Source organism: Canis aureus, chromosome X, assembly GCF_053574225.1.
Source record: "Canis aureus isolate CA01 chromosome X, VMU_Caureus_v.1.0, whole genome shotgun sequence".
In the NCBI taxonomy this organism is placed as follows: domain Eukaryota; kingdom Metazoa; phylum Chordata; class Mammalia; order Carnivora; family Canidae; genus Canis; species Canis aureus.
In genome coordinates this window covers 22535199-22548862 of record NC_135649.1, presented here as the reverse complement: position 1 = coordinate 22548862, position 13664 = coordinate 22535199, and the positions used below count along the sequence as shown (strand labels likewise).

At 44.9% G+C, this 13664-nt stretch overlaps 1 protein-coding gene across 2 annotated transcripts in view; it reads right to left on the bottom strand.

The window, feature by feature from the left end:
- Positions 1 to 5583: 5583 nt before the first annotated feature.
- AIFM1 (apoptosis inducing factor mitochondria associated 1) overlaps positions 5584 to 13664 on the bottom strand; it is a 33035-nt gene continuing 24954 nt past the window's right edge. For both annotated transcript variants that reach the window (XM_077889809.1, XM_077889808.1), the window contains exons 11-16: positions 13325 to 13413; positions 12165 to 12305; positions 9997 to 10139; positions 7907 to 8031; positions 6185 to 6381; positions 5584 to 5849 (exon numbers count right to left, since the gene is read on the bottom strand). In XM_077889809.1, coding sequence (XP_077745935.1) covers positions 5778 to 5849; positions 6185 to 6381; positions 7907 to 8031; positions 9997 to 10139; positions 12165 to 12305; positions 13325 to 13413 — 767 coding nt within the window. In that variant the 3' untranslated portion in view covers positions 5584 to 5777. The remainder of the gene's footprint in view (positions 5850 to 6184; positions 6382 to 7906; positions 8032 to 9996; positions 10140 to 12164; positions 12306 to 13324; positions 13414 to 13664) is intronic.

The window sequence follows — 13664 nt, the reverse complement described above, 5'->3', positions numbered from 1 at the left end:
ACTTCAGGGCAAGGTTCTCCCAAGGCCATAACCGGTGTAAAATGGCTATGGACCAAGAGCAAAGTGGATGTACAGGCTGGTCTAGGGGATCAGGGCTTATGTGGCATGAGAGGTGGCATTGTGAGCTCCTCTGTCAGCATCAAGGTGACAGCTGCCCTGGGTTATGGTGGCTATCCACCCGCCAGCTCTGCAGGGTGTGTTTGTTAGGGACTGGGAGCCATTAAATGGTTGGGTAGGGATGTATGTGCTAAGATCACGGCTAAGAACAGTCCCATCATAAAGCCTTTCTGGGGACATTCTGGGCTTGAAGCCAACATTTGTTAGGGGCTGAAGGATGCCACCTTTCATGGATCCCAGTTTTGAGGCTGTCAACCTCTCCGTGGAGAGCAAATAAAGCAAGATGCAATTCCTAGGAGTTGTAGGGGTTCTGGTTATAACTTGCTGAGTCAAAAGAGAATCACAAGTCATAAACTAAAAAACCACACCAAAAAAACCAAACCTGTAAATCTAGTTGAGCTAAAGGGACAGCAGAGGCCATGTGGGAGACATTTGCCAAGAGCTTTGAGTCCATTTAGCGTCTGCTCTAGACCTTAGAAATGAAAGGCAACTGAGTCCAATGCAAGGTGAGTACCTGTAGAAGTACTGAGAGATTTTTCCATACACAGGAGGTTAAAACTGAGGGTGGAGGGATAATCTAGTCTGTTCTCCTCATTTTACAGATGAAGCTATAGAGACCTAGGTAAGTAGCTGCCCTGGGCTATCCAGGCTCAAACAGCAGAGCTGAGATTCAAATCCAGGGGTCCACTTTCCACTGCACTCTACTGCTTGAGAGGAAAAAAAATATGGGCAGAGAGCACTTACTGGCACCTGAGGAAGACACATAGGGAGAAGGAAAACAAGCGGGGGAGACTGCAGAGATTCTGAGAGGAAAGAAGGAAAATGAAGGGGCTGAGGAAAAGTGAAGAGAAAGAGGTATAATCTCTTCAGGCAAGAAGAACATTAGCTGCATCCTCTGTAATAAGCTTATCATACATGTTCACTTAAGCATAAACATATTCATGTTTTGTTCAAAGAGACGACAAGATACAACCATAGGATGGAGTGATTTGGTCGGTGAAAGAAAAGCCTAGACTAGATAGAAGCAGAACAATGGAGCAATCCTGAAGCTCCGACTTGAACTCACACGTCATACTCCTAGCACTGGTGCTGCCCATCCTGTGTCCACCACTAGGTTATACGGCCATGAGGGCAGGGACTATACATTACTCACCCTCTTATCTCTAGGGCCTATCGTACCGTGGCATGCAGTAACTGTGCAGCACATGTTTGCTAGCTGACCAGTAAATCCATTTATGAGTTGGTGTGTTTATAAATTCAACGCCCATGTTTGGTGCTCTTCCAGAAGCATCTCTGTGTTGAGTAGCAAGTGCCCAAGGCATCGCAGTAGGTAGGAACTTGCCCAGGAAGCCCGGCACCTCTGTCCACAGACAGCAGATGCGACTCCTGGGCTTTTCCCAAGTGACACACAGCCCCAAGTGACCTTGGGGGCTCCACTGGGACATCTTGGGGCAGGTACAAGATGAGGCAAAATTCAGGAGGGTCTCTTCCTGGTGGCTTCTGGCAGGTATTTTGGCTTTTTGTCTCCAAATTGCCAATGCCCACCAGCCAAAGAGCAGTGGGATGCTCCTGGTCTTGGACAAGTTATGTTTAATGCTCACTGCTGTGATGGGGAATGCACAACATGGGGAACCACAGAGCGGGGCAGAAGGGTACTAGGAAGGATTTATTAGAAGATTTGGGCCAGGCTGGGTGACTGGGGGGAGGGTTGAAGGAAGCAGGGCTTTGCTTTGGATTGCACGCAGTTAAGAAGCACGAAAAATCCAACGATTGGATGCCTTATTCAATAAATTTTATCCTATAGGAGGGCAGACTAGAGTGAAGCAAAAGCTGTAATTGGTAAAGAAGTAGCAATCGGGATCCCTGGGTGGCGCAGCGGTTTGGCGCCTGCCTTTGGCCCAGGGCGCGATCCTGGAGATCCGTGATCGAATCCCACATCAGGCTCCCGGTACATGGAGCCTGCTTCTCCCTCTGCCTGTGTCTCTGCCTCTCTCTCTCTCTCTCTCTCTCTCTCTCTCTCTCTCTGTGACTATCATAAATAAATAAAAATGTAAAAAAAAAAAAGTAGCAATCGCTCACATCAGACAGTATGGGGGGTTGGGTGTTGGTCATTTCTGTGGTTTGGTCAACGTTCATGTTTTTGCCTGTATTCACACATGATGATGAAGTGGTCTTGTTTCCGTCTGCATCCACCATGGTCAGAATGGCCTCATATGAAGCAAATGTCTTGCGAGTGTGTTTACATTAAACAGAATATCCGGACCTAATGGTGAGTGCCAGGCCCATTTGTCGTAATGCCACTGCCTCGCCACCAGTCCCAGGCCCACCCACCTCCGGATGTCAGGGGCTGCATTTCTCTTTCTCAAAATATCCATTTTGAGATGATTCCTGTTTTCCAACCAGGGCTTGGCAGTCCAGTATCTAAATGTTAGACCCTCCCTGTACTCTGACCCAGTCACACCCATCTGTAGAACCAGCCAGGCAAGGGAACGTCATCACTGGCTTGGGCTGTGTGTCTCTGTGTGGTTTTGTGTACATGTGTCTGTGCCTGCCAGAAATTCCCTGATAAGTTGGCAAAGAGGCCAGAAGCGGTTCTACTTCACCTCTGGGCCCAGTAGGACTTCCCCTCTGCCTGGAGAGCGAGGTACTAGGATGGAGTTCTAACAATCTCCAGGGAAGTAAGGGTGCCCAGCCTTAGGTGGGGTCAGGGAAGGACAGGAGGGGATATCACAGCAGCCAAACTTTAGAGGAGTGGGAAAGGGAAGGGGTAATGGTGGAAGGGAGGGGGGAGTTCTTTTGTATAAATGGGTCTCCAGAGAAGCTGCGAACTTTCCTTCAAGGAAGCAGCCTTGCAGTAGGTCACCATGAATCCTCGCCCCTACCCCTTTCTCCTCCAAGCCTCGTCTCCCAAATGGGCCCTCTTGATTAGAACAACAACCAATCACATATGTTGACCTCATCCTCCACTAAGAGGCTTACTGTGCCTCTTTTCCAGACAAACATGCTTTCCTCACTCAGGTCCATCTCTCCAGCTAAAGTATGAGGACATCTCCCGGGTACCTTACAGGTGGCCAGGCAAAGGCCAGGACCACCATGATGTGGTGCTGAAGTGCCATCAGAGATCCTTGGCAAAGTGGCAAAGCAAAGTAAAATTGAAGTCAGGCAGGTGGGCTCCAAACACCAGTGTTTTGGCAGAGCCTCAGCCCTTCTCTGCAGGGCATGAGGAGCTGTGTTCTGCACTGTGCTGTGGCCCAGCTACTCACAGGCCAGCTATCAAGAGTCAGAATTCAACTGGTACTGCTCCTCATCTGTATGGTTAGAAATAGGTCCCTGCAATCCTTGGGGGCCTGGACAGAACAAATGCATCGTGGGTATATGTGGTGAGTCTTGGCAGTGGGTGAAGTGATAGGGGTGGGGGTCTGATAACCTGGATTAGAGAGAACAGAGGTTACAGGGTAGAGGGTCACTTTTGCAGTAAGCCCTGTTATCTACATTGTCCAACCAAGCAACCAGGGACTTGTTCAGGACTCTGCCAGGGTTTAGGGGGATGGGGCATGCTGTCCTCCTTCTGAGAAAAAAGAAAAGTCTCTGTTCTGGGATATGTTACTATCAATTTAGGGAGTGAACACTAATAATGCAGAGAATGACTTAATGAACAACAATCAAGCTCAAAGGTAATAGGTACAATTGGGAGTTCAGAGATGAAATCATGCACGGGTGCTAAGCCAACTGGTACCGTGTTACCAAGTGCGATTTCATCTAAGCAGGATGGGTAGGTAAAAGGGAATGGGGATGAGCATGTGAAGATGTGAAGAGCATGAACCTAAGTGTAAAGGTGTCTACCAGATGTGTATGTGTGCACACGCATGTGTGTATGTTGTGGGAAAGGAGGCTGGGTGGGATGGGGGCAGAGTGGGCTGAGATCAGGAGCTCTATGGAGGACTTTGGACTTGGTATGGTTGGTGACAAGGAGTCACTATACGTTCCTCAGTGGGGGGTGGGGGTGGGAATGTGGCTGGGAAGACGTGGACCAAGGGACACTTCAGGAAGTGATCTAGCAGCAATAGTTGACGAAGGACAGTTGCGCTGGCTGGTCTCCATCCTTGGTGTGCCCACAGTATTTTGTCTTTTTGTGGACACATCCTACTGTATTATACTCCTGTGTACACGTGTCTGCCTTCCTCAGCTGATGGCAGGAGTTCCTGAAGTGGTCATGTTTCCTCCATCTTACTGTTCTGACATCTACCTGACTCACACTAGGCACTCAATGAACACTGACTAGGTGAGTAAGTCATTTCATTTTACTTAACTGAATTATAATGACACTCCATACAAGGATAACAACTGTCAAAAAATTGGACAAAATTGCACAGAACACTAAAAAAAAAGACACATCACAATTTGATCTTTTTAAATCTTTGATTTGTGAAGCGCTTCAGGATCTTAGAACTACCACCATCTTTGTAAGTAGTGATTATTACTGTAGAATAATTCCTATTTCATAGGATGCTAGGTGAGTTTTCTACATATGGATTTGGGTGTGCCACGCATCAGATCCTATTTCACTAAACCTGTATACATATAGTAAGAATCTGTCCTAGTGCAGCAGATTCTTTTTTTAAGATACTATTTTTAAATAATCTCTACACCCAACATGGGGCTTGAACTCGACTCTGAGACCAAGAGTTGCATGCTTTTCTGATTGAGCCAGCCAGGCACCCCAAGATTTGATTTTTTTAAAAGGTTTTATTTATTTATTCACGAAAGACACACAGAGAGAGAGAGGCAGAGACACAGGCAGAGGGAGAAGCAGGCTCCATGCAGGGAGCCCGATGTGGGACTCAATCCCGGGTCTCCAGGATCACGCCCTGGGCCAAAGGCAGGCGCTAAACCACTGAGCCATCCAGGGATCCCACCAAGATTTGATTTTTAAAAGTAATTTGAGATGTAAAAAATAAGTTGATTTATGAAACTCTGACTTCTGTTCTCAGGAAATCATCTGTACAGCAAGGCTTGTCTATAAGCCTATTATGTAAAAGGAGTTAGGGGAGAGCGAATTTCTAGTTTGAGGGGCAGTGCATGGAGGGATTGAGACGGGAGTTCAGAGATCATGATCCCTCAAGGAGTCTGTCTCCAGGTCTAGCCATGAATCACCAGGTCTCTGAACCCTTGTTTCTTTTGCAGTAAGTGACCTTTTTGACCCCTTGTGGGTCCAAGCCAGTTCTGAACAGGACGACAGGAATTGTTCTGGGTAAAGCAGAGTCTATTCCATGTTTATGTGTTCGCTCATTCAACAATGGATGGGGCAAGAGAGACATTCAGGGAACTGAAATAGTTGAGAGTGTGGAGCAGGGACGACAAAGCTGAGAAAAATCATGCACTTGCTAGTAGCTCCGGTGTGCTTGCCCGCTAATATGCACAGCTCTCCTCCCTTCACCCACCCGTTCCCTCTCAAAGAGAACAGAATTTAATTTAGAAGAATCAGGTTTTATTTAGTGATGTGAACATTAAGAATTTGCCTACATGGTTGAAATATTCACAAAGGACTTTGCCATTCACACTCATACATACAGAGGGAGTCTGCTGAATAAAAAATGCTCCTTTACTCATCCAAGCTGCCATCAAGGACAGCAGGGAGTTTGCCTGTTCTGCTGGGGGCTTCAGTCTTCATGAATGTTGAACAGTTTGGCTACTTCGTTGAGATCTTCGTGTTGCTCACCATCCTTAATGATCTGAGGAAGAGAGTGACAAGGGGTCACTGACTCACTTTGCGTGCACTAGGGCTGGCCTGCACAATGGGGCAGCCCAGGCCAGCCCCCGCATTGCACCGGGAGGAATCTGTGTGAACAGCTTTGTCAACCCCAAGTGAGTGCATACCAACTCCTGAGCCACCCAGCCAAGTCCTGCGTGAAAAAGAAATGCTCCTGAGCCAAGGCTACACCTTTGTTCTGCTCAGGCACAGTCTGACCCAGGTGGACAATGCATAGCAGGGCACCCGCTGAAGTCCCAGGTGCATACTCTGGCCCGTGCTTCCCATCTTCCTCCAGGAGCCCTGGCAGGTACCCACCTTCCTTGCTATTGGCATTCGGTTGAAGATGTTCCACAGCACAATCCCCACCACCACTTTATCCCTGAGGTAGAAGATGACACCTTTGCCGTAGTCTTCCCCTTGGGCAGGGGTCTGGGGGACTGCAGGATTGCTGGGAGGAACAGCAATTTCTGAGGCCTCAGACTCTGTCTCACTCTCTGAGCGGATACCAGTCCCTGTGGCCAACCCCCAAAACAAACAAAATCAAAACACAACAAAGTCAGTTACGAACTTAGGAAATTCTAGCAGGCAAATATCTTTTGACACCTGCTTCAAGCTGCTCCTAGAGGATTTGTTTTTTATGCTCCCCTCAGTAAACACTGGCCTTCAGCTCCTCTCCATTGACAAAGCCAACAAAAGCTCTTCCTTGCTGACTCTGGGGCACTGGGTCTAGTCTGACCCAAAACTTCCCCTATTATCTCATTTTAAATTTATGCTATTAATGATTTCCTGGTATCTGGATTTCTTCAGACTGAAGAAGACTTGCTTTTGTCCTCTGAGAAACATTCTAGAGCTGCACAGTCCTGTACAGTAGCCACTAGCCACAAACAGCTTTTCTAATTAAAATTAGTTAAAAATTAATTAAAATTTAATCTATTTTAACCAAAATTAAATAAAGTATAAAATCCAGTTCCTCACTTGCACTAGCCACATTTCAAGTGCGAAACAGCCACATACAGCTAGTGGCTAATGTATTGGGCAGAGCAGAAATAAAACACTGCCATTAGAGAAGAAAGGTCTATTGGACAGTGCTGCTAGAGAGGCACTCTGGCCAAAGCAGGAGAGGGCGCTTCCATATGGGAAAACCACAGTAGAGGTGTCTCCTCCTGGGGAGGGAGCATGTTGTCCTTTGAGAACCACCAGGCTGCAAATAATACTATCCGGTGTACAGAGTAGTGATCCGGAGTTTATAAGTCTCTGGGTCCCTCTCCTGGATCTGATTCTCCAGAGAGGGCTGAATGAAGGAGTAGGTGTATGTCATCCACCTGGAGTACATGGAAAAAGGACCTATATGTCCATATAATATCCTGCTCTCTCCTTCCTAAAGGACAGCCTGTTCTCAAAAAGCCTCTGACAAGAGGACACAAAGGTTAAATAACTTCAGCTAGGGTCATGGAAGGGAGAGAGAGCAGGTCTAAGAGTTAATGAAAGAGATGTATGTGGGAGAGAAATTCATTCCATGAGAGGTGCCTCCCATCTAAAGAAAACCCGGTGGGAAGATGTGACAAATGGAATTACAGGCAGCTCAAGAATCACTCAGCCCAGTTCTTCACCACCCAGGTCCCGTGGAGGATAGAAGGTCCTACACTAAGGTTCTCAGGCCTAAACTAAGGTTCCTGCGATTAGTGGGAAGTAAATAAGAATGATAAAAAATATAAAAATCTTAAAAGTTCAGGTTTTCTGCAGCACACAGGGCATCCCAGTCCCTAGAGGCACACTGAGCAAGAGTGGCTGAACTCGCTACCGTCCAGAGGCGAGGACGAACACCCACATCTGAGTCTCCATACTCACCAGGGTAGCCTGATTTTGCTAGCTCTCAGACCACAAAGGAGTGTGGACTTCGGGCTGGGTTTATTTTAAAGCACAACATGAAGAAAGGCTTTCACAGACACTCTGGCCAATACAGAAAACCCTTGTTTGGGAGGACTTGGACCACTGTTTCTCAGCACTCTTCCAAGGGAAGCAATTGGCTTTCCTTACCTGACTGCTCTGTGGCAGATTTGGGGTTGTCTTGTGCAGTTGCTTTTGCGAACACACCAACTGTGGGCAAACTACTGTCCACAAGACCAATAGCTTCATAGCCAACATCGGGACCCAAGTCACTCCTAAGGAAGGAGAGAGAGAGAAGAGGGTGTTCTGTCAAGGGACTGCAAAGAATGACACGGTGCTGTATTTTAATTTTGTCTAAGACACCACATTTTGGGTTGTGCCAACCAAAGAATTTGGTATGTGCAACAAGAGAAACGCCAAACCGATCAGTCAGCTTGCTGGGGCATCTGGGGACAACTGGGAGAAAGCATTATTATCCCAAAGCAGCTTCTATTTTCCTTTCCTTCTATTTTTCTATTATACATACATATCCATACAACGATCTACACTTGCTTAAATGTAGCCACACTTTTACCCCATACCATACTTGGAGAGTGATGGGTTCTTCAACTTTACTATTTCCTACCTTCCTTTATGTCATCCTAAAACTGCGTTTTTGAAGCTTTAACGAGTATTCCATACTTATGGAATTCACAATCTGAGATATTTTAAAGCTTCGTTAATGGACAGTATTTCCTCTGAGCCTTCATTTTTCAAGATTAGAATGCCTCTATCTACTTGGTTGTTTCAACTGTTCTTGGAAACTTTTCCTATCAGCATCACACTATTCTTAATATGCCAGCAACTTCAAGAGTACTTGTGGCACAGACACCATGGTTTTGTAATCATGTGAGGCCACTACTCGTGGTTTTGTTTCTGGTACTCTACCTTTTGTCCTCATTTAATTAAGTGATTAAAATTTGAGTATAATTAACACACCACGTTACAGTAATTTCAAATGTACAACTTAGTGATTTGATGAGTTTATGTATTATGCTGTGTTCACACAAGCATAGCTACCATTTGTCCCCTTACAACACTATTAGAATATCATCGACTAAATTCCTTATGCTCTGCTTTTTATTCCAGTGTTGTCATTTCTTGACCACAGAAGCTCATTGGACTGGTGTCTTCAGGGAATGGTGTACAATAACTTCTTGGATTCTGCTCCTGTGACCTAACTGCTAACTCTATAGCTATGGACTATTTTTTTTTTTCCTAACTGTATTCTTATATGTGTTGACCCTGAAATCCATCTGTTATGTTTCTGCTGCCCACTCACAAAACTGTGTGATTGTCCTAAAATGTATTCTCACCAGCTGAGAATTTCCTCAACTGAAACTGCTTAGAGGCTTCTGAAACCTTGAAGTTTTTTATGTACCCCATCTTTCAAAGTAACAAGATGAGAGTGTGTCGAATAAGGCCAATCCCAGTACTCAGGAACATCCATTGGTAACTTTTTGTTATCCAAGTGTCTATATGTGCCTGACTTTGAACTGCTGATCTTAAGGACATATGGGTAGGCTGCCTTTTTTTTTCTTTTTCTTTTTTTTTTAAATTTTTTTATTTATTTATGATAGTCACACACAGAGAGAGAGAGAGAGAGAGAGAGGCAGAGACATAGGCAGAGGGAGAAGCAGGCTCCATGCACCGGGAGCCCGACGTGGGATTTGATCCCAGGTCTCCAGGATGGTGCCCCGGGCCAAAGGCAGGCGCTAAACCGCTGCGCCACCCAGGGATCCCTGCCTTTTTTTTCTTAAAGTAATCCCTACACCTAACATGGGGCTCAAACTCATGACCCTGAGATCAAGAGTCTCATGGTTCCAGTGATTGAGATAGCCAGGCACCCCTGGGCTTCCTTTTTTTGTCAGTATGTTGTGCTCATTAGGGTTAGCACTAAAGAACAAATAAAAAATATGCTGCCATTTATAGCTAAGAGTACATGTTTGTATCACCTACTGTAGCTCAAATTCTGAGCTATTTTATCAGAAGTGTTGATGCCATCTACACTCATTCACCCAGTCTAATTTATGCCAGGTGAGGCCTTTTACCAGAAGGCTGCTTGGGTGGAAAATGCATGGAAAAATGGAATCTCTCCCTCTTCTGCATGAAGCTAATTGGCCCACATGGAAAGGAAACTAACTGAGTTCCATTAATTCTATGTTCTAAGCAGCTGAGTCCACAAGGTACAAAACTATTACCAGAACATTGACTGATGCCAATATGGCTTAGCAGCTCCAGTCATATTTTCTCCAGCCAATCTTCCACTCACGACAGCATGATCATGATGCTCTACTCGCCTCCTACCCAACTTTATATCGTAGAAGCATGCAGCATCTCCTGCCTTTGGAAACAAATACATTACATGAGCACACGATAAAAAAGCAAACTAAAGACAGAATATATATTTTGAGGGCTCAAAAAAGAAAACCTTGTATTGTTAACAAATTAGTGTTTTCCATTTATAGGCCAGAACCGCACCTACGCTATTAAAAAAAAGTTGTGATTCCATCAAAAAAAACCAAAACTATTCTATGCTAACCCCCCCAAAAGAAAAAACCATTCTATGTTTCCACAAAGTGAAGCTAAATCTTTTATGCTGCAGCTCACACCTATTTCTGCTCTCATTCTGCCCTTAGCAGAGACCAAATATTTAACAACCATGATTTGCAGAATATTTTTTCCTGTGCATGGAAACCATTTTTTAGGTGTGAGACCTAGAAATCTTTCCCAAGATACGATTTTCTTTCAGTCAATTCAGTATCTATTCGTTCATTCACCAAATATATGGAGAACTTATTTCTGTACAAAGTACATACTGTCTGGGTGGCTGAGACAAACCTGGCCCCCCACAAAGAGCATAAAATCTAGTGGAGGAAGATGCAGTGTCATTCCTCACTATAGTGCAATGCAAACCAGCAGGGTGTCATGGGACAGGTACAGATGAAGTGAGATCAGGGTTTCAAGCAGAGAGAGAGAGAGCGAGCGAGCCTTGGCTTGAAGGTGAACAAGGCCAACTTCACTGAGGATGTGGCATGTGAGTGCTCTAAACCTTTGTGGTTATTCAGACTCCCCCAAAGCAACCTAAAAATCCAATGTGTGAGCAATGGTGAAGCAAACTATGAAATCTATGTGGTGGACTATTATACAGTTATCAGACCACAGAATCTGAAGCAACATGGAAAATACATGAGAATGGTAAGTAAGAACAAGGATACAAATGTTTATATATAGCACATTTATCATGACCAACTACAACAGGGAAAAAAACCCTATGCACAAGAAAACGAAGGGAAGGAAATACACCAACATATTGGTGGTTGCTATAGGTGATTTCCTTCCTTTTCCATTCTTGTCTGTGTTTTCCACGTCGAGCACATATTGCTTTTTTATCGTTTATTTTAGAGAGGTGAGGAGAGGGGCAGAGGGAGAGAGAATCCCAAGCAGACTCCCTGCTGAGCACAGAGAAATCAAGAGTTGGACTCCCAATCAACTGAGCCACTCAGGCGCCTGTGCATTTGCTTTTATAATAAGTTTTAAAAAATTCAGTACACTTTAGGGGTACCTGGGTAGCTCAGTTGGTTAAGTGTCTAACTCGTGATTTCAGCTCAGGTCATGATCTCAGGGTCCTGGGATGGAGCCCCTAGGTGGACTCTGCACTCAGAAGTGGGGAATCTCCTTGGGATTCTTTCTCTCTGCCCCTCCCCCTGCTCACACACACTCTTTCTCTAAAATAAATAAATATATATATTTTAAAATCCAGTACACTTTATCTTTAAAAAAAAAAAAAGCTTTAAGGGAAAAATACCCTTCAAAGTTTCTATGTCCTTAGTTGCAGAGTCCATAATCAAACACAATACACTTGTAATGATCTAACAATGGGGAAATTACCTCATGGTTCCTACATACTATAGTCTTGTTTGTGTCATAACGGATTTTTTTAAAACAGCTAAAAATAGTGCTCAAAGATAATGAAAACAGAGTAATTTTCCCTTCTAGAAACTGTTCTAAAACTGCCTCATTCTCCATTCCCTGGGCTCACTTTCGGGCAAAAGGAAGAGCAGATCAATCTGAAAGTTGGGCACATGTCCATCAGGGGAATGCTGATGGTGGCTGCCAACCGTAAAACGGGAAGAACTCTATTTCTGTAGGCACACACATTGTTCATTTCCTTTTCCACTAGCTTGTGGCATGAGGCCATACCTGATCTTGTAAATCAAGTAGTTGGATTTCTGTTCTTTACCCTTGGCCTCCAAACATTCTGACTCTATTTGGGCAAGGTGCTGATGAGCTTTCACACACTACCGGGCAGATGTGCTCATGGGCTGGGGACAAGGAACCATCCCTGCCCGTGCTATAGCACACTTACCACCCAGATGTTGGAACGTGCTTGGAGCTCTGCATTTACTCGGAAGCCACCAAAATCAGAGTCTATCTCTAGTCCACCAGTCTTGGCCAACTCAACATTGGGCTCCAGGCCCACAGCTGCCACTATGTGGTCAGTTTCTACCTGAGGGGGAAAAAAAGGGTAATTCAGCTAATTACCACAGTTTTCATGTATGTCTATCGACATAGCAACTGCATATTATTTTACTAAGAATTGGACCTTTAAAAACAAATCACTGATTAACTTACATAACCCTGGTAAACAGATTTAATGTTCTACTTTATAAAGATCCTCTGAACACAAACATACCCCACATCATCAGAACAGAAATCTGCCACCCTTGTAAGATCTCAAAAATCTGTGATATAGACAGGAAGGGGAAAGTAGTTCACAGGTGTCTACTCTGGCTCTCATCATTCTTATTTTTTTTTGTTTTTTTTTTATAAATTTATTTTTTATTGGTGTTCAATTTGCCAACATATAGAATAACACCCAGTGCTCATCCCATCAAGTGCCCACCTCAGTGCCCGTCACCCAGTCACCCCCACCCCCCGCCCACCTCCCCTTCCACCACCCCTAGTTCATTTCCCAGAGTTAGGAGTCTTTCCTGTTCTGTCTCCCTTTCTGATATTTCCCACTCATTTTTTCTCCTTTCCTCTTTATTCCGTTTCATTACTTTTTATATTCCCCAAATGAATGAGACCATATGTTTGTCCTTCTCTGATTGACTTATTTCACTCAGCATAATACCCTCCAGTTCCATCCACTTTGAAGCAAATGGTGGGTATTTGTCATTTCTAATGGCTGAGTAATATTCCATTGTATACATAGACCACATCTTCTTTATCCATTCATCTTTCGATGGACACCGAGTCTCCTTCCACAGTTTGGCTATCGTGGACATTGCTGCTATAAACATCAGGGCGCAGGTGTCCCGGCATTTCATTGCATCTGTATCTTTGGGGTAAATCCCCAGCAGTGCAACATTCTTATTTTAATGGAGGGAACAGTTCATTCAGAAAATTATGACAGGCTAATGGTGGCTGCCATGAAAACTGTCTACTGTTATCAAATGAAGGAGTAAGAATGAGAAAGGGGAGGGCAGACCTGGAATGTCTGGCAGCCCATCTTCCCCTCCTTACCTTCCGGCCGTCTTTCAACTTGATGAGTAACCTGCCACCGCTGACTCCAACTGATTGCACAATAGCATTGGGAAGCACTTTAACCCCCTCTGTGAAGGCAAATAAGACCTGGGGCTGAGCCTGTGAGCACCTCCCCTTCATGACAAGTAGGGAAGCTGACTAAAGGCACCCCATCATAAAACCAGTAATCATCAGTACACAGGCAGCCTCAGAGAACTGTAAGAACTCACACCCACAGCTCATTTCCAGTACTTCTGGGAATTTGGTGCATCAGATGCAGAACACCTACATGAACTTGGCTGAGCAGAGAATGGTGGAAATATTTCATCTGCCAGGTGAT